The sequence below is a fragment of the Neovison vison genome, chromosome 4 (assembly GCF_020171115.1).
Source record: "Neovison vison isolate M4711 chromosome 4, ASM_NN_V1, whole genome shotgun sequence".
Classification (NCBI taxonomy): domain Eukaryota; kingdom Metazoa; phylum Chordata; class Mammalia; order Carnivora; family Mustelidae; genus Neogale; species Neogale vison.
This window is the reverse complement of record NC_058094.1, coordinates 159,890,133-159,913,081: the sequence shown is the minus strand read 5'-3', so window position 1 is coordinate 159,913,081 and position 22,949 is coordinate 159,890,133. Positions and strand designations below refer to the sequence as shown.

At 42.1% G+C, this 22,949-nt stretch overlaps 1 protein-coding gene across 1 annotated transcript; it reads left to right on the top strand.

Annotated features, from left to right (window-relative positions):
* Nucleotides 1-1,824: 1,824 nt before the first annotated feature.
* On the top strand, nucleotides 1,825-21,586 carry LOC122904031 (protein lifeguard 1-like). Its single transcript, XM_044244525.1, has 9 exons — nucleotides 1,825-2,089; nucleotides 6,163-6,241; nucleotides 7,163-7,216; nucleotides 8,145-8,235; nucleotides 13,221-13,258; nucleotides 13,342-13,429; nucleotides 15,141-15,230; nucleotides 16,681-16,728; nucleotides 21,380-21,586. The coding sequence occupies exons 1-9, from the start codon at nucleotides 1,825-1,827 to the stop codon at nucleotides 21,530-21,532; spliced, it is 906 nt and encodes a 301-aa protein (XP_044100460.1). The 3' UTR covers nucleotides 21,533-21,586.
* The last annotated feature ends 1,363 nt before the right edge of the window (nucleotides 21,587-22,949 follow it).

Below are 22,949 nucleotides of genomic sequence, written 5' to 3'. Positions count from 1 at the left end.
ATTGGTCTATGGTTTGCCCAAGCCCTGGCCTTCTCGGCAGTCTCCTCAGACTCCTCTTTGTGAGGCAGGAACAGGGGCTTGTCTGAGTCTTCATGTCTTTGTGAAGTTAATGGGAGGCTTTTCTTTGCCATTTTTGGTTCATTTTGTACTGGTTTTCTAAGAACTGTGCTCTGTTCCAAAGCACTGTATCAGAGCCACCTTAACTTCTCATCTGGATTTCTGGTCTCTTTGATTATTCTGGTCCTTTCTCCACACTGTGCCCATTACAGTCTTTTTTAAGATTTTATTTATTTTTTCATGAGAAACAGAGAGAGAGAGAGAAGGAGAGGTAGAGGGAGGGGGAGAAGCAGACTCTCCGCAGAGCAGGGACCCCGAGGCAGGACTCGATCCCAGGCCCCTGGGATCATGACCTGACCCGAAGGCAGCTGCTTAACCAACTGAGGCACCCTAGTGCAGTCTTTCTAGTCAGATCTCCATGGTCCTCTGCTGGAGAAACTTCAGTAACTCCCCCATTGTATTAGTTACCTATGGCTGTCACAAACGACTACTAATCAAATGCCTTAAAACAATACAAACCTATTCTCTTACAGTTCTGCAAGTTAGAAGTCCCAGATCAGTCTCACTGGCCTAAAAGTGCCAACATTCGGTTTGGGAGGAGCTAGGGGAGAATACATGTCCTTGTCTTTTCCAGCTTGCTGAGGTCTCCTGCGTTCTTGGCTCATGGCTCCATCACTAGAGACAGCAGCTCTATCACTCTGACCTCTGCTCCGGTTGTCACCTCTCCTTCTGTGACTCCAATCCTCCTGCCTCCCTCTTATAAGTATGATCATAAGGACGCCTGTGGTTTAGGTGGCCCACCCAGAGAGCCCAGGATCTTATCCCCACTTCAGAGTCCTTAGCTCATCACATCGGCAATGTTCCCTTTGCCATGTGAGGTGACATTCACAAGTCCCAGAGATTAGGGTGTGAACATCTTTGGGTGGGGAGGGAGGGCCATCCATTCTGCCTGCTGTGGCCATGGTCTGCAGGATGGATTTGCTTGCCAGTCACTCACTGACCTGCCCTAACTGGCCCTCTGTCTAACCTCATTCTGCTCTGGAACCTGCCCTCTCTGTTTCTTCCAGAGCTGGTTCTGGTCCAGGCTGCCTCCCCTGCCTTAGAAAACCTTTCCCCACCTCCTCCTCCTACTCATCTTCCAGTCTTGGCTGAAACTTGACTTTCTCAGGAGGCTTGTGACCACCTCTTCTATGTCCTGCATGTTCCTCCAGACATTATGAGAGGCTCTTGTATCATCTTCCATCATTCCTGACCCTGCTTATTTATTTTTATACCACTGATTGTTTTATTATTTTCTCTTCCAAAATATAAGTACTTTGAAGGTGGAGGTGACTTGGGTAGCTCTACACTTGGCACATAAGAGGGAACTTAGGAACTCCTTGTGGATGAATTTATAAACATATTAATTTCATTATAAAACGCAAGTTATTTCACTCTATAGGCCTCATCTTAAAAGTATTTGGTCATCATTTATCCAGTAAATATTTGTTAAGTACTGATTTGGTAAGTCCTGAGCTAAGGAAGTTACAATTAAGAAAACATCATCTGAGGGGTACATGGCTGGCTCAGTGGGTAGAGCATGAGACTCCTGATCTAAGAGTTGTGAGTTCAAGCCCCATGTTGGGTGTAGAGCCTACTAAAAAATAAAAAATAATTTTTTTAATTAAAAGAAGAGAAAACAAAAAATCATTTGAAAGTTATGAGGATGCTAAGATTGTAGTAGTTATGAGCACAGGACTTGAATAACAATTCTCCCCCTCCAGGAAAATGGACTTGGAGGCCAGTGAAGCAACAGACTTTAGTTCTGGAGGTCATCATCATCTGGTTCGGAAAGCAGCAGATAGTAACGTCCAGATCAAGTCTGGTCAGTCCTCCACATCTGCACCTTCTGAGCCACAAAAAACTCTCGGCAATCCACATCCAAAGACGAGAGAGCGAAAGGATGTCTATGTGGTACAAATTTCAGATGAGACCACCCCAGATGAGAGCAATAATTTAGCCAGTCCATTCTCAAATGCATCGATCCGCAGAGGTAAGCATAGAATTACCTTTATGGAAGAGAAAAGCAAGTGTTCTCTCAAAATGCTTCCACAGAGTGGATTGTTAGGAGGTTTAACTTGACCTTTAGTTTTTCCCAGTTATGCTTTACCATGAAACATGATACAGGGCTGCTGTGGGAGATGGCCCCTAAGTTGTCCAGGGTATTCAGAAATTCATAATAAACGTATTATGGAAAATAATGTGTGGTTCCCTGAGGAAATATGAATTACTCACTGACCATAGAATGTTCTTACCTCCCTACGAGGTGATGCTATGATACTTGCTTTAGTTTTAAAGCACATTAATTCAATGCCCCTAGATATTAATTTTGTATGGGAAATGCATTCAACTGTGAGCAGTAGAAACCTTGAGAACTGTGGCTTCAATAAATGTCTTTTTCCTTCCATGAAATATGCAGTTCAAGGCATGACCAGTGTGTCCTCCTTAGACCTTCTTAGGGCTTGGACAACTTAAAGGTGGACTGTGAGCTTTGAGTCCCATTGTGTCTCTGTGGCTCTCATCACCCATCTTGTGGCTGGAAAGATGCCTTTGGATCCCTAGATTTCCAGGTAGGGAAAGGCAAAGGCAAAGAAAGGCCAAGCCTGGTCTGCTGCCTCGAAAGCTCCAAGAGGTACCATTCATGGATAAATGCCTGAGAGTAAGCCAAATCTGACTTCTTTTCAGAGGCTTTCCTAGAAACCATACCCAAGAATTTCCACTTGTACGCCGTTGACCCTGCCCGGATCTCACAGCCACCTCCAACTGTAGCTTTCTGGTTAGGCTAATTGTCCTTTTTAACCAGATAGGGATTGGATGGTGAGGAAGCCAGGGAAAATGGAGCCATGAGCCACCTCTGCCCCCAGTGCCAGTCCTTCAGCACCGGCCGTTGTGTAAGAGGAAGAGTTTTGCATTGGTCCTTACAACAACTCTGTACATGAGGCGTTGTAGTGTCATTTAACACATGAGGAAATCAGGTGAAGACCTACTCACCACCATTGGAGTTAGTTATTTGGGTTTGTCTCTCCTGGAGAGCAGAGACTGGGCCCTGTCCCACTTAAAAAAAATTATATGGTATGCCAAAAAATGAAAGTCCTATGGAAACAAAGGGAAAGTATAGCAGGGTAATGGATGAAAAGCTATGGGGCTAGGGAGCTATCACTGTTTAAAGCAGCTTTATACAATTTACAGATCATAAAATTCACCCTTTTTTAGGGTACAATTCAACAATTCTTTGTATATTTACAGAGTTGTGCAACCATCACCACAAAAAGAAACTCATACCCATTGGCAGTCAATTCCCATCCCATCCTGCCCCTTGGCCTCTGACAACCACTAACCTACTTTCTGTCTCTACGAGTTTGTGTGTTCTGGATATTTCACATCAATGGAATCCTATGATATGTGACCTTTTGAGGTTGCCTTCTTTTACTTAGCATAAGGTTTTCAAGGTTCACCCATATTGTAGTATGTTTCTGAACTTCATTCCTTCTTTATGCTCATATAGTATTCCAACGCCTTGTTAGAACATATTTTGTTTATTTATTCTTCAGCTGACAGACATTTGCTCTGTTTCTATTTTTTGGTTATTAGGAATAATGCTGTGATCCATATTCATATTTGAGTTTTTGTATAGACATGCATCTTCATTTTTTTTTTTTTTTTGGGTAGTAGCTACTTAGGACTCACTGGGTTATATGGTAATTCTGAGGAATGTTAAACATAGCGGCTGCACTATTTTACACACCAGCATATGAAGGGGGACCGTTTCTCGATGTCCTTGTCAACACTCGCTATTGTCTTTCTTCTTGTAGCCATTCTAGTGTATGTGAGGTGATACCTCTTTGTGGTTTTGATTTACATTTCCCTAATGACTAATGATGTTGAGCATCTTTTCACAAACTTATTGGCCGTTTGAGTATCTTCTTTGGAGAAATATCTATACAAGTCCTCTGCCCAAAACACAGCAACCATTTTGTTATCTCTCACGATTCTGTGGATGGCTGCGTTCAGCTGGGCAGTTCTTGGGCTGGTCTTGACTGGGGGTTCTAATGCAGTTGTAATCAGATGGCAGCTGAGGCTGAAGTGGCCATTATGACTCCTGACACAGCTGGAAGTTGGTGTTGGTTGTAGGCTTTCTCTTTATGACTTGAGTTTCTCATCATGTGGGACTTGGGTCCCAAGGAAAAGTATACCAGGTAGACAAGCCCTGTTGTGCAAGCAGCTTGTCAAGCCTTTCCTGGCTTCACACATGCTTATGTCTCATTGGCCAACACAAGTCATGCGGCCAAGCCCACTGTCAGAGGGCAGGGGCACTATACAAGCTCTGTCCATTTTTAATTATCTCCCTGTTTTTTTAACTGTAAGAGTTCTTTATGTAATCTAGGTATAAGTTCCATATCATGGTACATGATTGGCAAATATTTTCTCCCAGTTTGCTAGTTCTTTCACTTTCACTTTCTTGATGGTATCATTTGAAGCACAAAACTTTTACTTTTGATGAAATCCAATTTGTCTGTTTTCTTTCTTTCTTTCTTTCTTTGTGCTTTAGGTGTCATATCTAAAGCAATCATTGCCTAATTTCTGCTCACAAAGATTTACGTCTATGCTTTCTCCCAAGACTTTTGTTTCTTTTTGAAAGAGATAGATTTATTTATTTATTTATTTTAGAAAGAGAGAAAGAATGCACAAGCAGGGGAGGGACCAAAGGACAGAGGGAGGGGGAAGCAGACTCCGTGCTGAGTGCGGAGCCCCGATGTGGGGCTTGATCTCAAGACACTGAGATCATGACCTGAGCTGAGACCAAGAGTTGGACACTTAACAGACTGAGTCACCCAGGTATCCCAAGAGTTTTTTTTTTTTTTAAGAGTTTTTTTTTTTTAAGAGTTTTGTTTTTTATGCTTACATTTATGATCCATTTTAAACTACTAGTTTTAGTGTATGACATGAGGAAAGGGTCCAAATTCATTCCTTTGGTATGTGTATGTTCGCTTGTCCCAGCACCTTTTGTTGAAGACTATTTTTTCTCCCTTGAATTGTTCTAGCACATTTGTTAGAAATAATTGGCCATAAATATAAGGGATTATTTCTGAACTGTAGATTCTATTCTAACAATCTTGTGTCTTAAGGCTGGGCCACATTTAATATTTTTTCCCTCCCAGTCTCTGATACATAGTAGATGAGCAATAAATGTTGACCACCTGAATTTCTTAATATAGGCAGCCCACACTGGGGCACATATATTCTGGTATTGTGATTAAGACAGCTCAATCCTATTTCTTTGTTTTCCCCCTTCCTATACGTTGACACCGCCCAGACAAAGGACACAGCTGACAATCCCGTCAATCATCTCCAAGCAGAATTTTTTTCTCTTTTAAAATGGAGACAAAGCTACCAAACAGCTCACTGTCATCATATTTAGCACCGTATTCGGAGGGCTCCAGGAAGAGCTGTGCAGGGGGAAGGAAGCAAAAAGAGACGCTAACATCCTCTGTACTTGGCTTTGGCATACTGCTGTGACCTCCTTGTTCTTCCTTATAATTCCTCATTTATTTAGTTTCTGCTCGAGGTGAAGGGAGGGGAAGGGAATTGCTGCAGGCAGGCAGGCTGGTGAGAGAAGTGGTGGGAAGGCTCTGAGAAGGCCCGCAGCCTGCATCCGTCTCTGAGGGCTAACTGCCTTCTGTACCTGTGTCCACGGGTGGAGCCGGACCCCTCACGATGGCCTGCAACATCCAGAGACTTTCAGGTCACTTTGGGTCCTAAGGAGGATGGGGTGTGCCTAGTAAGGAATTAATCCCTGTTTGTCTTTTAGATTTTGGGGCTTCCATGGGTAAACCCTCAGATCGCCAATAAAACACCTGTAACAATCCAAATGGAGTATTTTCCACAAAGTGTTCAGAGCTGTATTTCTGTGGTTATTCAATTTGCTGACTCTAACTGGTGCTCCTTTTCCCAACCTTAAAAAGTCACAGGAAATATCCTTTTTGTTAAGCATCATAAATAGATAATTACATTTCTGTTTTTACTTTTGAATATGGTATGATAAAAATAATGTTTCTGTCTCTTCAGCTTTCATTATAAAAGTGTTCCTGATCCTGTCAGCTCAGTTGGTGGTCACTGGGGCAATTGTCAGCGTGTTTCTTTTCTGGTAAGTTGTTGTTACTGATGTAAATTAAATACTAAGTTGTTCACCTTAATTTTTATTGAATCAACTTATTTCTGATCATTAAACGTTATCTATTTTTTCTTAATCATCCATAGGATATGATATTTCTATCACTTTGTTGTTTCTGAGGCAACTCTTAGAGGTATTTGTAGATTTCTACAGTTTTGCTTCAGCTTCCTAAGCCAAGATCTTTTTGTCTTACTCTTATTTGGGGTCTATTTTATTTTCTATTTTCCCTGAGCTATTTCCACAGGCAAAAGTGGATAAAAGAAGGGATACCTGGGTGTTCAGTCGGTTAAGTGTCTGCCTTCAGCTCAGGTGATGGTCCTGGGGTTCTGAGATTGAGTCCCGAGTTGGGCTCCCTGCCCAGCAGAGAGAGAGCCCAACTGCCTGCTGCTTCCCCTGCTTGTGTGCTCTCCCTCTCTCTCTGACAAAGAAATAAATAAAATCTTTAAAAAAAAAAAAACTGGATAAAAGAAAAAAGGTGAGATTTTGGAGGCCCCAGAGACTTGGAACACTGTTACATGCAGAAAATATTTCGGGGACTATGAGCTGTTATTGCTTAAACCTAGCTCATGAAAATCTCCATGTACAAAACAAATACATAAGAAGTTGATTTTTTTTCTTTTCGCTTTCTACGCATAGCGATCTCAGTTTTTTTTGAAAATAAAAATGTCCCTGGGACATTTACATTCATAAGATTTGACTTACATGACTATCTTTTTGTGAGTCTATTTTAAAAAGCAAGTTATAGTTCTAGGTTTGATTATTTCACTCATTTGTCATTGTCAATCGTTTAGGGTTTACCCCTTTGTCATGAGATTGTTTTACTTCTACTTAATATTATGTTAATTAGAAAAAGAAACAATTTATTGTTTAACACTGTATTTTTTTTTTAATCAGGAAAGGTTTAAAAACTTGGGTGCTCATGAATGCTTGGTTCACCTATGCAATCTTGTAAGTATTCTTGGATTTCATAAAAATTGATTTTTCTACCAACTACTGATTGAGGTTCTTTATTAAAAGTTAAGTAAAGATATAACATTCTGGGGGTGCCTGGGTGGCTCAGTGGGTTAAAGCCTCTGCCTTCGGCTCAGGTCATGATCCTGGCTGCCTGGGATTGAGCCCCACATAGGGCTCTCTGCTCAGTGGGGAGTCTGCTTCCCCCTCTCTCTGCCTGCCTCTCTGCCTACTTGTGATCTCTCTCTGTCAAATAAATCAATAAAATCTTAAAAAAAAAAAGATATAACATTCTGGAAACGACAAAATTATAGAGATAAAAAAACAAGCAAATTAGTGGTTACTAGGAGCTAGGGGGGGTGTGTGCATGTTACCAGAAAGGGATGGCATGAGGGAGATCTTGTTGATGTTTTAGTGATGGGATAGTTTCAAATCTCGACCGTGGTGCTGGTTACACATACCTACACAGATCTGTGTCATAGTTCTGTGACACAGCATTACACACACATTGCACCAATGTCAAATTAATGGTGTTGGTATCATACTATAAATATGTAAGATGGAACCATTGGGGGAAACTGGGTGAAGGATACACAGGACCTCTCTGTCTTTTGCAACTTCCTGTGAATTTATAATTATTTCAAAATAAAAAATTTTAAAAAATTTTAAAAATTTTAAAAATTTTAAAATTTAAAAATGTTAAAAATTCAAAAAATTTTAAAAAATTTAAAAATTGGCTGGCAATGAGCAAAGTTAGTTTTAAAAGCTAAAAAAAAAAGCAAAGGTAATCATCTGAATATATTTTTGTTTACACTTAGTATCAGATGATAATATATAGTAACATATCTCTATCTCTATTTATCTACCTATATCATATGATATAATCACTGGAAGCAAATAACACATGACTTTAAATTATCCTCAGGCCGGCATTTTTTGTTGTACTGATTGTACTTGCTTGCTGCGGGAAACTCCGCCGACAGGTGCCTGCGAATTACATTCTCCTGGGATTATTTGTAAGTAGACTTTGTTAGCACTTGTAGCTCGCCTCTGAAATCTATTTCTGTCGTATTAGTAATTCCATGCCTTTTATTGTGGAAAATCTTCTTGTGGAATAATACAGATAGAAAGTATTTGTGAGATGTTCTCTTGGCTGGATTCTGATTGTAATAACAAAGTCGCAGACTTACTTATGAGACCGTACCCACACCTTTTTGCTGAGGGAGAGGATCGGGGGACCCTCGGCAAACCTGCCTCCAGAGGCCACATAGGGGAGCCCTTTCAGAGTCCGGGATGCATTTCAGGAACAGCTAACTTTCTGGCCATCCGCCAGCCGCCACAAACCCATTTTGTTATGGAAAGTAGGTTTTTACATTTGGCTCACAAACTCGTGGGTGAGAAGTGTAATTTTCCTTATTTTGTAAAATGTGTCTTATTTCTGTTTTGAGTCTCACTGGGCACAGAAACCCAGCTCAGCTCAGCTTCTCCCTGTTTCCTCACTGTGCATCTCAGTTCAGGAGGGCTGGGGACTGGGGAGTTCCAGGTCCTTAGCTCTCCTCTCCTCACTCAGGCATGGTGTGGTTGCTGGTTCACAGGGCCTCCCCTGGGGCTTCTACTCACAAGGCCTCACCACGTGGGTCCTTTCTGTGTGGATCAGTGCTGCTCTGGGCGACAGAAAACGTGTGGCTCTTGCTCTTGCCACCAGTTCCTTTCCTGCTGCTCATAAGGATTCCAGGATCTCACACCCTCCCATTGTGATTAATTCTTCATCTGATTCCCTATTGGATTTGAGGTAGCTTATAAAAATACCTACAATATAAGAAGATAAGATAAATTGGTGGGGAAATCTGATGAAAGGGAAAAAATAAGGGTAGGAAAATAAAGTCAGTGGTTAGATGGTATACAAAATGTTTAGTCCTATGCAGTCCAAAGCAGTCTTGAGAAAGAGGAGCAAAGCTGGGGGTGTAACAATCCCAGATTTTAAGATATACTACAAAGCTGTAGTAATCAAAAGAGTATGGTACTGGCACAAAACAGACACGTAGATCAATGGCACACAATAGAGAGCCCAGAAATAGCCCCACAACTATATGGTCAATTGATCTTCAATAAAGAAGACAAGAATGTACAATGGGAAAGGGCAGTCTCTTCAACAAATGGTGCTGGGAAAACTGGACAGCCACATGCAGAAAAATGGAAACAGGACTGCTTTCTTACAGCAGACACAAAAATAAACTCGAAGTGGATTAAGTACCTAAATATGAGACCTGAAACCATAAAGCTCCTAAAAGGAACACAGGCAGTAAACTCAGGAACATCGTCCCTAGCAATATTTTTTGGATATGTCTCCTCAGGCAAGGGAAACAAAACCAAAAATAAACATTTGGGACTATATCAAATTAAAATGCTCTTGCACAGGGAAGTAAACGTCAATAAAACATAAAGGTGACCTGCTAAATAGGAGAAGATATTTGCAAATGACATATCTGATAAAGAGTTAATAGTGTATATAGATCATATATATGTATATTCTATCTATCTACCTACCTACCTTCCTACTTATCTAGATACACAAATGAACACCAAAAAATCTAATAAAAAAATGCAGAGGAACTGAATAGATATTCTTCCAAAGAAGACATACAAATGGCTAAGAGATGATCTGCTTGACATCACTAGTCATTATGGAAATGCAATGAGATATCACCTCACACAAGTCAGAATTGACTAACTATCAGAGAGACAAGAAATAGTAAGTGTTGGAGAGGATGTGGAGAAAAGGGAAGCCTCTTGCCCCGTTGATGGGAATATAAATTGGTGCAGCCGCTGTGGAAAACAGGATAGAGTTTCCCCAAACGTTTAAAAGTAGACATACCAGGGGCGCCTGGGTGGCTCAGTGGGTTAAAGCCTCTGCCTTCGGCTCAGGTCATGATCTTAGGGTCCTGGGACCGAGCCCCGCATCAGGCTCTCTGCCTGCCTCTCTGCCTACTGGTGATCTCTGTCTGTCATATAAATAAATAAAATCTTTAAAAAAAAATAGAAATACCATACAATCCAGTAATTCCACTTCTGAGTATTTACCCAAATAATGAAAATACAAATTGAAAAAGATATGTGCACCCCTATGTTTATTGCAGCATTATTTACAATAGCCACGATATAGAAGCAACCTAACCATCCACTGACAGATGAATCAATGAAGAAGAGATGGTACTTATACACGATGGAGAATTATTCAGCCATAAAAAGAATGAAATCTTGCCAATTTTGACAACACGGATGGACCTAGAGGTTAACTGCAAAGTGAAATAAGTCAGACAGAGAAAGACAAATACCGTATGATCTCATTTATATGCGGAATCCAGAAAACAAACCAAAACAAAGAAACAAAACAAAAACAGACTCATAAATACAGAGAACAAACCGGGGGTTGTGAGAGGAGAGGGATGGGTGCCAGAAAACCCAGGTGACGGAGTTTAGTAGGTACCAACTTCCAGTTATAAGTCAGTCACAGGGATGAAAAGTACAACACGGGGAAAATAGTCAATCATGTTGCAATAACTTTGTACGATGACAGATGATACTAATTGTGGTGAGCATTTTGTGGGGCATATAATTGTCAAATCACTATGTTGTATATCTGAAGCAAATACAATATTTTATGTCAATAATACTTCAATTAAAAATTTTTTTAAAAGGGCAGCTGGGTGGCTCAGTGGGTTAAGCCTCTGCCTTCAGCTCAGGTCATGGTCTCAGGATCCTGGGATCGAGCCCCGCATCGGGCTCTCTGCTCAGCAGTCAGCAGGAAGCATGCTTCCCCCTTTCTCTCTGCCTGTCTTCTGCCTACTTGTGATCTCTCTGTCAAATAAATAAATAAAATCTTTTTTAAAAAAATTTAAAAAAATTCATCATCCTATTGCACTTGAGTGTGATGAGCCTAGATTTGGGTCTGTGCCTGGTGGTCAAAGAGAGGAAGGACACATGCCAATGGCGAGATTTTCAGCATCCCTATAGTGCAGTGTCCAGCGTGATTTATATATTGGGAAGCCTAGCCTCCACCCGAGGCTGGAGAAGATGAGCTCTCTGATGCCTACATGTGGGCATATCCTTGGCTGTCAGAGCACTGAAAGGCCTTTACCTGGCCTGGATACTCTGTTCGTTGCTCAGGGGAGCAGGTGAGGTCTCCCAGTTCCTGCCCAGATCACACTCAGGAAGGAGTGGGGGCTAAAAGCCAGACATAGAAAGATATTGGGAATCCTGGAGCAGAGGGAATAGGATGAGGAAAGGAGGTACTTTTCCAAAAACTTACGATTTTTTTATTTTAAAATTTTCCAAGAAAAAAATGTAAATTATTACAAGAAGAGATCCAAGGTATTGGTCTCAAAGGAAGCTCTCTTCTCTGAGGTTTTGTTGTGTATCTCAAAGCAGGTAACAGCTTAAGAGAATATTGTAGAGGGGCAAATAATTAGTTATACCTTCTCAATTTTTTGTTTTGAGTGAGTGTTAGGAAATATATGGAGAAAACCATTTCAGAAAAGGAGTTGAGGGGAAAATGAAAACACACACACTGAAGACCGCTTTTGTCCCGTAGCATTTACACCCCCTCGAGCCCACGTTCTGTGCTCTTGAAGTCATTGGGAGAGTTTGACCTCTCATTCTCCCCTTGAGAAAACTGAAGGGGGGTTTTCCGCTTTATACCATTCCCACTCCCTCTCCCTCTCTAACCCCCATCTTCCTCCCACCATCCTCTCCTGTCTCTGTCGGTCTCTCACACACTTATGCGCTGCAGAAGATGCAGAAACATGCAGCAACAGAGCAAGTAGAAGAAGAAAATCTTAAGAGGAAGGTTGGAAGCAAGCACATTATTAAAATATCATGCGTACATGGAACAGACACAGCTTTTTAAACCTATACTGGAAAGAAAGACGGCTCTGGTAAATTGACCACAAAGTAGAGAATCAGGCAGCTACTCACTGGGTTTGGAAAAAGCAGAGATACAATCCAGAACTCAGGGGATGGTCTAGTTCTCGTCTCCTAAACTGGATGACGTGGGCCACCTGGAGAAGTTCAAAGCTGCTCTAGCAGTCCCCGCACCACAGTTAGGATGCATCTTCATTTTCACTCCCGGGGACTAAAGGATACCTTCTTGGCGCCTGCCATGGACCAGAGGGTCAGCCAAGGCTCTGGACTTGTCTCTGGTGGAGCCGCCCTACCAGCTGGGGAATGTCGTCCTTCAGCCACTGTTCACTGTTGTCTCCTCCACCCGTCCGCCATGCTGGAGCCTGGCTGTGCACCTGGGTGCATCCTTGTTGCCTTGGTTGGTCTCATCCTCTGGCTTGACCGCCTCTCTCCTCTCTTGCCCATGGCCCCGGCCCAGGCTGCGGTCAGACCCTGGGCACGTTCTTGCTTCGTTCAGCCCGGGTGCAGCTGGCTTCTGAGCCTGGGATTGGCAGCTCCACGCTCTGCGGAGAACTGCCCTTGAGCCCCATCTCCGGGGCCGGAAAGGCCTCCATCCTCGTCCCTCACCTGAGGTCTGGAGTTTTTAATTCTCACCCAAGCACTGGAGGAAATGTCGGTGCCCAGGCTGTTGGTGAAGCATCAGTAGAAATAGCATCTCTTGCTTTGATAAATTAAGATGCTGTGCAGTCGGCCCCATTGGATTACTGAGAATATGGTCTACAGAAAAACCTGCCATTGTTATGGTTTCGGTATTCCTACTGAATACATCTTTCATTCACCAGATGCGTTGAAAGATACTCCTGCGTTCTAAGAATTTTTGCCAATAAAAGAATCTTGTCAGCCTTGGGGGAATGTTAGGAAAATGCTTAGCTCCACGGTTTGTTTCCAACAATTCATTTTCCCTGTAGCATTGCACACTAGGGTTACCCTGCTTCCACACGCTCCCTCCACCCTGCCCGAAACATCCGCACCTTCAACCCTCTCCTCTGGCTTCTGGGCCTCAGGAACCGGGGTTCTGATTTGCTATGCGTTTTGTTTTCAGACAGTTCTTCAAGGCCTGCTGCTCGGAGCCATATCAGTGTGAGTCCTGGATACACGTTTCCTTTTCCGTGCGTGCTTTTCCTTGCGTGTGTGTGGACAGTGATCACAGTCTCTGGTTTCAGTTTCTACAATGCCGAGGAGATCTTATGGGCAACAGCAGCAACCGCTCTGGTGACGTTATCGCTCACTTTGTTCGCTCTTCAGACAAAAGTATGTATCACCGGGACCGGTTCCTCTCCTAAGGGAGTGTGTGGGTGCGAGCTCCTCTGCCTGGCCCACTCTTACCCTCCTCCCTCCTGCTCACGGCTGTCCTGCGGGCCTCACCTCCGCAGCCTCCCTGCCTTCTGGCGTCTGACTTTCCTAGTTACCACGTTAAAAAAAGAAAACAAAAACAGGTGAAATTAATCTTAATCCTATATTTTATTTAACCGAATATATGCAAGGTATTAACATTTCAGGAATCGTTAGAAAATATTGAGCTGCTTTACATCCTTTTTTTGAACTAAAATTCAAATCCACGTCACTTCAGCCATTCTTCAAACACCCACGAGCCCCAAGTACTGAGTGCACAGCTGTAGACAAACATTTTTTTAACGGCCATCAGAATCACCTGGAGGGCTTGTGAAAACAGGTTCCTCGGGCTCCACCCTGGAGTGGCTGCTTCAGAAAGTCCGGGGGCGTGGGACGCCTGGGTGGCTCAGTTGGTTAAGCAGCTGCCTTCGGCTCAGGTCATGATCCCAGCATCCTGGGATAGAGTCCCCCACATCGGGCTCCTTGCTCGGCGGGGAGCCTGCTTCTCCCTCTGCCTCTGCCTGCCATTCTGTCTGCCTGTGCTTGCTCTCTCTCCCTCTCTGATAAATAAATTAAATATTTAGAAAGTCCGGGGCGTGGGCCCGAAAATTCACATTGCAAAGGTAGCGCTGATGGTTTGGAACCTCGCTTGGAGAGTTAATACTTCCGATGACTCTCTTGGTGTGCAAAGACTAGGGAGTGAGGGGGAAACAGAGAAAGTGGGAAAATACTCTGACAAAAAAATATATATATATCGTAGATTTGAGGGTCTTCTTTTGCTGCATAATTTTATTCAGGTCAGAAGATGATATTCCCCTTCCTTTAAGAGAAACCTCATCTAGGGATGCCTGGGTGGCTCAGTGGGTTGGGCCTCTGCCTTCGGCCCAGGTCATGATCTTGGGGTCCTGGGATCAAGCCCCGCATCGGGCTCTCTACTCAGCAGGGAGCCTGCTTCCCCCTTCTCTCTCTGTCTGCCTTTCTGCCTACTTGGGATCTCTCTGTCAAATAAATAAATAAAATATTAAAAAAAAAAAAAAAGGAATCCTCATCTTTCCTAGGCTGATTTGGTCCCTGATTTATTAAAAAGGTGAAACAAAAAAACATATTAATGAATTTCAAAATAACAAAAGAAGCATTAGCAATAATTTTTGAAAGTATAGTGTATTTTTATTAAATGTATGCATAGAAACATGAAAAAGGTGCCCAGTTAACATTGGTCTATTTCATTCCATTACTGTATTCTGTGCACAACACTTTTGAGAAAGTATGAATAATTATGATCATACTAGACATACAAATTTACATCCTATTTATTCAATGAAGCTTTTTTAGTAGGGGAAGTTTCATACAAATACAAAAATAGGATAGTATAATGAACCCTCTTATATCCTTGGCTCCTGTGATTTCCTCCATATTCGCTCCTGAAGCATGTTCCAGTCAACAACACACTTCTTAAAGTAGCATTTTCCCGTGGTAGGGATGAATGGATTTCCATGGTTACCAGAAATGTTCTGGGTAAATTATTAGCAAATGGGTCAGTGTCTGTCTATGGGTATAAAATGCATCTCTAAACATCCTGAAGTTTCTTACAGATGATAACTGAGTTGTTTTTTGTGCTATGTTTCCTCAGTGGGATTTCACGATGTTGAACGGAATCCTGTTCGTTTCACTCTTCGTACTTCTTATCTACGGAATTCTCTTACTCTTCATACGATCATATGTAAGTGGGATCTCGTTTGGGAACTTCAGAGAACTGTTAGAAATGTAGGGTGACATGCTGGTTGTGTTGGCCTAGATCCTCTGAGAAGCAGACGCCCAGTGGGGTGAAGCAGATGAAGACTGTACTGGGAGAAATGTCTCTGGGAGGAAAGGGGCTGTGTTGTTGCCGGGGGCTGGAAGACCTGGTCGACCCCAGTAGCATATCAGGTGCCAAGTGAAGGAGAGGGAAGGTGGGTGGTGGGTAGCCCAGATATTGGTGGTAGTAATAATCCAAATATTTATTAGGTTGGTTCCATAGCTCTTTACAATATCATCTGGATGCAGTTAAGGAACTCTGTTTTCTACTAGATAGATGAATCCCAGTTCCTACTGTAAACTTCCTTTCACAAATATCTACACTATATAATCTTACATACATTTAAATGAAAGACTTTGATGGACACTTGTTGTCCAACCTTGTTGTAAGTATACATGCTTGTTTGACTTGCGCAATTTTGAATTCTTCAGACTCTAGTATAATCAGGTATTTTCTTACTATTAGCTCAGTCCAGAAACACTGCCCCTCCCACACTGTGTCACTGACTCCTGATTTATGCCCTTCACCAAGAATCTTCCCTGGTTTGCAGAATGCTCTATTTACCTAGGATGAGCTTTCTTGTCCTGAAGAGTGAATGACATTATTTTTCTTACATGTTATGCACCACCTCCTTATCCTCTCCCCATAGAGAGCCAACCTCTTTGGCATTCAGATCATTCTATTCTGATCAGGGCTATTTGGGTTCCACGGAACAGACTAGCTTGAAGAAAAGACACAGGGGATATTCATGGAATTTCTATGTAGGAAGCAGTGACAGGATTCATAGAAATGGAAATGTTCCCCCCTCTCTCTCTCTTGGTCTGAGTTGACTGGCCGACTCTGTAGAGTAACAGCTCCAGCACAGCTGATGATAAAACAGACTCTGAGAATTTCTGACTGGCCTGGTGCATCTGTTTGATCCCAGTCACATATAAGGTTTCTGGTCAGTCTACAGAGTCACTGCTTTTGGAGCTGATGTCTTCTACCTCTTGTCACTTAGCTCTAGTGAGGGTACTTGAGGGGCACTATTTTCAGAGTGACCTTGTTCCAAGAGCTGAGTATAGGTGCAGATGCTATAGAAGGGTTATGAGATGGCAAAAAGTAAAACACATCCAGAATGTTCAATTTGCCCTACCACGCCTGAGACGTCTAACACTTGATAAAACTGATTTGGCAAGGGTGCTTTTCATTTGTTTGCTGCAAGGAATGGAGTGGATGCTGTGGACCATGATGTTAAAAAAAAAAAAAAAAAGAATTTCCCCACGGATTTGACTTTCCTTAATATTGAGTCCTTATCTAACATCAATGGCCCAGGTGAGTCCTTTCATTATTCCGAATCTTGTTCTTAATGTACGATTGTTTCTTCTCTTTGCAGTGGCTGCATCTGTTATATGCTGGCCTTGGAACTATAATCTTCTCACTTGTAAGTCCATTTCTCCCTCACTTTGACAAAGCATGTGGTTTCTGCATCGACAGTGCCCCTAAGCCTGTGCTAGCCCCAGAGTCTAGTGGAGTCAGGAGTTGACCGGAAAGCCCTCCGGGAGACTTCACCCTCCCCCTCCTCCTTTCCCTCCTTTTCCTTCTTCTTTTTCTTTATAAAGACAATTTTTAGAGCACTTTTAAATTCACAGCACGACAGAGAGGAAGGTACAGATATTTCCTGTATCCTCCCTGCCCCCACACACATGGCCTCCCTCATGATCCACATCCCCCACCAGACTGGTACATCTGTTTCACTGACGAAACAACCTGGGCACATCACAATCACCTAGAGTTTACACCAGATTTCACTCCTGGTGTGGTACACTCCGTGGGATTAGATAAATATATACTGACACATTCTGTCATTGCCACCTCATACAGAGTATTTTTTACTGCTCTCAAAATCCCTTGTGTTCCACCTTTTGATCCCTTCCCTGCCTCTATCCCGAGGTAACCACTGATTTTTTTCCTGTTTCTAAATTTTGCCTTTTCCGTAATGTCATATAGTGGAAGTCATTCAGTTTGCAGCCTTTTCAGAACAGCTTCTTTTGCTTAGTGATGTGCCCTTAAGTTTTCCACGTGCCTTTGTGGCCTGACAGTTCATATCTTCTTAGTGCCGAGTAACATTCTGTTGTCTATGGTGCTGCGGTTTATGGTTCCATCCACCTACTGAAGGGCATCCTGTTTGCTCCCGTGGTTTGGCAATTTTGGATAAAGCTGCTACAAACACCTGTGTGCAGGTTTTTGTGAGTTTTCTACGCCTTTGGGTAGTTGAGTCATACCAAGGAGCATGATTCCTGATCGGAGAGTAAAAGTATGTTTAGTTTTTTTCTTTTTTTAAGATTTTATTTATTTATTTGACAGACAGAGATCTCAAGTAGGCAGAGAGGCAGGCAGAGAGAGGGGGGAGAAAGCAGGCTCCCTGCTGAGTAGAGAGCCCGATGCGGGACTTGATTCCAGGACCCTAAGATCATGATCTGAACCGAAGGCAGAGGCTTTAACGCACTGAACCACCCAGGGGCCCCTGAGTATGTTTAGTTTTATAAGAAACTGTCAAACTGTCTTCTACAGTAGTTGTACCGTTTTGCATTCCCACTGCAATGACTGAGAATTTGTTGTTCTATATCCTCAGCAGCATTTGATATCATAAGTGTTCCAGAATTTGGCCATTTTAAGAGTGGTATCTTACTGTTGTCTTAATTTGCATTTCCCTTATAACATATGAGGCAGAGTTTCTACTAGTGTGTTTATTTTCCACCAGTATACCTTCTTAGGTGAGGTGTCTCTTAGGATCTTTGGTCCATTTTAAAATCAGATTGTTTTCTTATTGTTGAGTCTTAAGAGTTTTTTTTTTTTTAATATTTCAGATAACAGTCTTTTATCAGATGTGTCTTTTACAAGTATTTTTCTCCCCTCGATGTCTTGTTCTCTCATTCTCATGACATTGACTTTCACAGAATAGGAGTTTTGAATTTTAATGAACTCTAGCTTAAGCATTATTTCTTTCATGGATTGTACCTTTGGGGTCATATCTAAAAAGCCATTACGGGACGCCTGGGTGGCTCAGTTGGTTGGACGACTGCCTTCGGCTCAGGGCGTGATCCTGGAGTCCCGGGATCGAGTCCCGCATCAGGCTCCCAGCTCCATGGGGAGTCTGCTTCACTCTCTGACCTTCTCCTCACTCGTGCTCTCTCTCACTGTCTCTCTCTCTCTCAAATAAATAAATAAAATCTTAAAAAAAAAAAATAAAAAGCCATTACCACACCCAACTCATCTAGGTTTTCTCCTGTGTCATCTTCTTAGGAGTTTTAGAGTTTTGTGTTCTACATTTGGGTCAGAGATCCATTTTGAGTTGATTTTTGTGAAAGGTGTAAAGTCTTTGTCTAGATTTGTGTTTTTGCATCTGGATGTCCACTTGTTCTAACACCACTGGTTGGAGAGTCTGTGCTGCTCCATTGTCTTGCCTTTGTTCCTTTGTCAAAGATCAGTTGCTTATATTCATGTGGATCTATTTCTGAGCTCTCCAGTTTGTTCCATTGATCTATTTGTCTCTTCTTTTGCCAGTACCACACTGTTTACCTTACTGTAGCTTCATAGTAAGTCTTAAGCTACAGGTAGCTTCAGGTAGGAGTCAGGTAGCATCAGTCCTCCAACTCTGTTCTTCTTCAGTATTGTGTTGGCCATTCACACATACTTATCTTTTTTTTTAATGGTCATACTTTATAGAATGTTCTGTCTTGACTGATCGGATGGTAGTGGGTTCTCAGAACTTATTAGTATTAATGTCACTAAAGTTGGTATACAACCTCCCTACTGCTAAATTTGACTGGCCCTAAAAACTCAGAATGTCCTGTCTTGGCTTTTTCACTTAAAAATAATGGTCTCCATATCTTGGCAGACATGGATTGAGTTCATTCTCTTTAAAAGGCTGCATGGTATTCCATTTTATGCTTTTATCATGTCACATATTTTAGGGTTTCTCTTTAATTTTTTATTTTTGGCATTTCCAAACATACCCAGAAGTAGAGAGAATGGAGTAATGAACTCCACACATTATCACCCAGCTTAAAAATATTCACATTTTGTTACATTATGTTCTTTTTTGTTAGAATTATGTCCTATCTATTTTCAAATGTCAGAAAAATTTAGACCAGGAGGCTAAGGTTACGTATGTACATTTCAGTTTTCTTACTCCCTCTGCTGATATGAAGGGAACTGACTTGTGCTTGTTTACCTTCACTCATATGCTCTCATCCTTTGCATAGAGATGCCTGCTGTTACTCTCTTGTGTCCTGTTTCAGGTATAGTTTGTTTCCAGGCAAAAGCACATTGGTGTTTCTCGTCCCAGTCTGGAGGCAGAACAAATAGTCTTGTAGGCTCAGGCCCACCCAACACTAAACAAATAAGGGGAGAGAGAAACTGAAATTTTTTCAGGGGGGTAGGGACAGGATGGTTAACCACGAGAGCTGTAGGGGTGAGGTAGGGTGTTAACCCCAAATGTTCCTGGAGGTCTGAATCCCAACTCATCTTACTCTCTCACTTTTTCTGTCTGCCTTCAAAAATGGTTCACGTGGGAGGTGTACTCCTAACCACCAAGTCGTGTCTGTGAAACGATTAGAAGTTGTCTACCCTCTAATAAGAGGGAATAAGACAAAGTCAGGAGTTCAGAGGAGAGGAAGAGAGAAAAGTGCTTCTCCACAGAAGTCAGGTTGCCAGGGTAATAAATGAAGGCTGGAAGCTCAGCTCCTGGGCAGCCCGTTTTCTAGGGTGACCAACTGCCCTGATTTGTCTAGCACTGAGGGTTACTAAGGACACACTAAAGTCCTGGACAAACTGGAATGACTGGTCACCTAGCTTATTTCCCGCCCCCCAAAGTTGCTAGAATCAGTCATGGGGTGGGGGGAGCAGTGAGGAGAAGGGATTCAGTGTCCAGGTGCAGCACCTGTTTTGGCATCCAGCCTTGAGTTGGACTTCCTTCTCTGCCATTCGCCACAATATGATCTTCCCTTCTTGGAGGCTCAGTTAATCTCTCCTGCCTCCACTGGGTTGGTCACACTTTACGTGGGATGAAGTCTGTATTGAACTGGCATAAAGCTCATATCAGGAGGTGCCCTTTCCTCCTTCTCTTTTTCCCTTCCTCCTTCCCTTCCCAGTCTAAGTGGCAACTGGGGCCCACAGAGAGCTGATACCACAGTCACTTGGGATGGATCTGACTGATGGGACTATTGTTGTAAACGAATTATTTTAAAGCATCCTTAAAACCCCAAGTATTCTCTATAGTGCCAGCATTGATCTGTCTGGTGGGGCTCTGTGGCTCTGCCCCACCACACTAGATCTGGATACAAAGATCTGTATCTAAAATAAAATCTGTATACAAAAAAGTAAGGGGCCAGTTGTTCCCTTTTCCTCCTCCAATGTACTCCTGCTGCCCAGGGCTGCTCACCTGGCAGCAAGCATAAGGCCAAGAGGTCTGCCTGATTTTTCTATGGATGTTTTAGGAGCTCCTAATTTTACCTACTGTAGCTGAACTAAACATTTGTTTTGGGAAATATTTAACCATCTACAAATTCCATCTTCCCTTACTTCTGTTTTGGAAATTCCAACATCATCATAAAACCATCCCAAAGTCAGGGCTTGAAAAATGGTATCATCCAAAGCTTCAAGAATTCAGAATTATTGCTGGGTGTGAATCTAAATGTCAGGGACAATCTTTATTTTTGTTCTTTTTTCAGCAAGAACATGTGGGGAAATCACAAATACAAGGAATTTTGTAGTTTATCTCTGTGTCCAATCGTTCTACCTGCTCTACCTCATTGGCTAAAGGCCCAAAGTTTTCTGCATTTGGAAAGCAAAAGAAGGCTTACAGATTTGGTGCCACTGGCATCAGGAGGATGGCACAGTTGCTGTAGTAGGCTGAAGACACACCTGGGGACAAAGTGAATGGTCGAGGCTGTAAAAAGATCATATATATCACAAATTGACTTTCTGAACTATATTTACTGATGCTAAAATATTTTTTCCAGGTATTTTAGGATTCTTATGTGATAGAAAGGTACAATTTAGGTAGCTAATCCTTCTTTCTTCTCTTTAAGTACTTGGTGATGGATGTACAGCTCATGGTGGGAGGGCGCCACCATCACTCTGACCTGGACCCTGAAGAGTATGTTTTTGCTGCCCTGAACATCTACTTGGACATCATCAACCTTTTCATTTTTATTTTGCAACTGATTGGACTGGGACGGTAGTCATGTGGCCAAGACTAGTTCATGCTAAAAAGAGGGAAGGAGGGATGCCTGTGACATGTTGCCAGGCAGAGACATACGGAGGTTACCAATTTATAAAACTTTTATTTAAAAAAATTTTTAAATAATTATTTTTTTGTCAAATGAAACCAAGCATTCAGTAGATGGTAGCTGTAGCTGTGACATTTTTAGTTCCATTGGCACATTGCAAAACTTTCTGGAGAACACTTCTGATTTTTATAAATTCAAGAGATGAGTATCATAATTACATACTAACAAACATTTGTAAGATGTCCATAACATTGTTGAAATTTACCAGGCCGTCTTTAAAGCTGTAAACGACATCTCTGTACATGAATAAATTTGATTACAGAAATCTGTATTTACCCCTTCTCTTTTCTTGGACATTCTGTGGACATTCTTGAATATTATGACATATGACTTTTTTTTTTTTTCAAGAGTGAGATAAACTAAAGAGTTCTACCTTTTCCCTAAGTCCCAGGGTCAGACTAGAGAGAATAATAGCAGCCATGTAGTAGGGGTTAGAGAGAATTAACAGTTAATTGTCCCTGTCCCACCTCTATTTGTGGGCTTATCTCAGCAACCACCTCCCCTGATTGTCTGGAACTACTAAGAAAATTATTTTAATTGTGATAAAATACACATAACAAAATTTACCGTCTTAACTACTTTTAAGTGTACAGCTCAGTAGTGTTAAGTACTTTCACAGTATTGTACAACCAATCTCCAAAATGTTTCCATCTTGCAAAACTGAAACTCCATACCCATTGATCAATAAGAAGTCTTAATATTTTCCACGACTTATTTATACATACTTCATATAACTGGTTTGATTATGCTCCTGAAGGTCATAGATTAGCAGATCTTTATATCCCTCCTGGAGTCTCACACCTTGTTGGTATGAGATGCTTGATGAGTAAATTTTCACCGGGATACAAAAGTTCACACTTTCAAATCCATCCAGAGGAAATTTGGCTACATCCTTGCCTCACCCGTTTGTAATCCAGGTATTGGTCAAGTCAGTCTCTGGTGCTTACCCCAGCAGAAAGTCACACCTGCAGGATGAACAAAGGCAGGGAGCAGGCCCACCCTTGGTTTGCTTCAGGTGGTTCATGGTGGGAGTCCAAGAGGAGAGATTTATGTTATGTTAGATGAGGGAGGACCTCAAATTTTAGACTCAGGATTTCGGACCTTCATCTTGTAGGCCTAAGATTTTGATTGCAGTATCATGGTGAAGGCACTGCTATAGAAGAATGTCTGGTCATTGCAGGTGGGTTATGGCAGAGAAGGAAGGGTTAGAGAGGAAGTCTGTATCAGAGCTAATGCAGAGGCACACACTGAAGGCACTAAAGGACAGACCTAGGATGATAAATGGGGTAGAATGAGTCAATCCTATGTC

Coding starts and splice junctions, on each gene's coding strand:
- LOC122904031 (XM_044244525.1), top strand. CDS start 1,825: ATGGACTTGGAGGCCAGTGAAGCAACAGACTTTAGTTCTGGAGGTCAT. Junction 6,242..7,162: donor GTCAGCGTGTTTCTTTTCTG/GTAAGTTGTTGT, acceptor TTTTTTAATCAG/GAAAGGTTTAAAAACTTGGG. Junction 16,729..21,379: donor GAACTATAATCTTCTCACTT/GTAAGTCCATTT, acceptor CTTCTCTTTAAG/TACTTGGTGATGGATGTACA.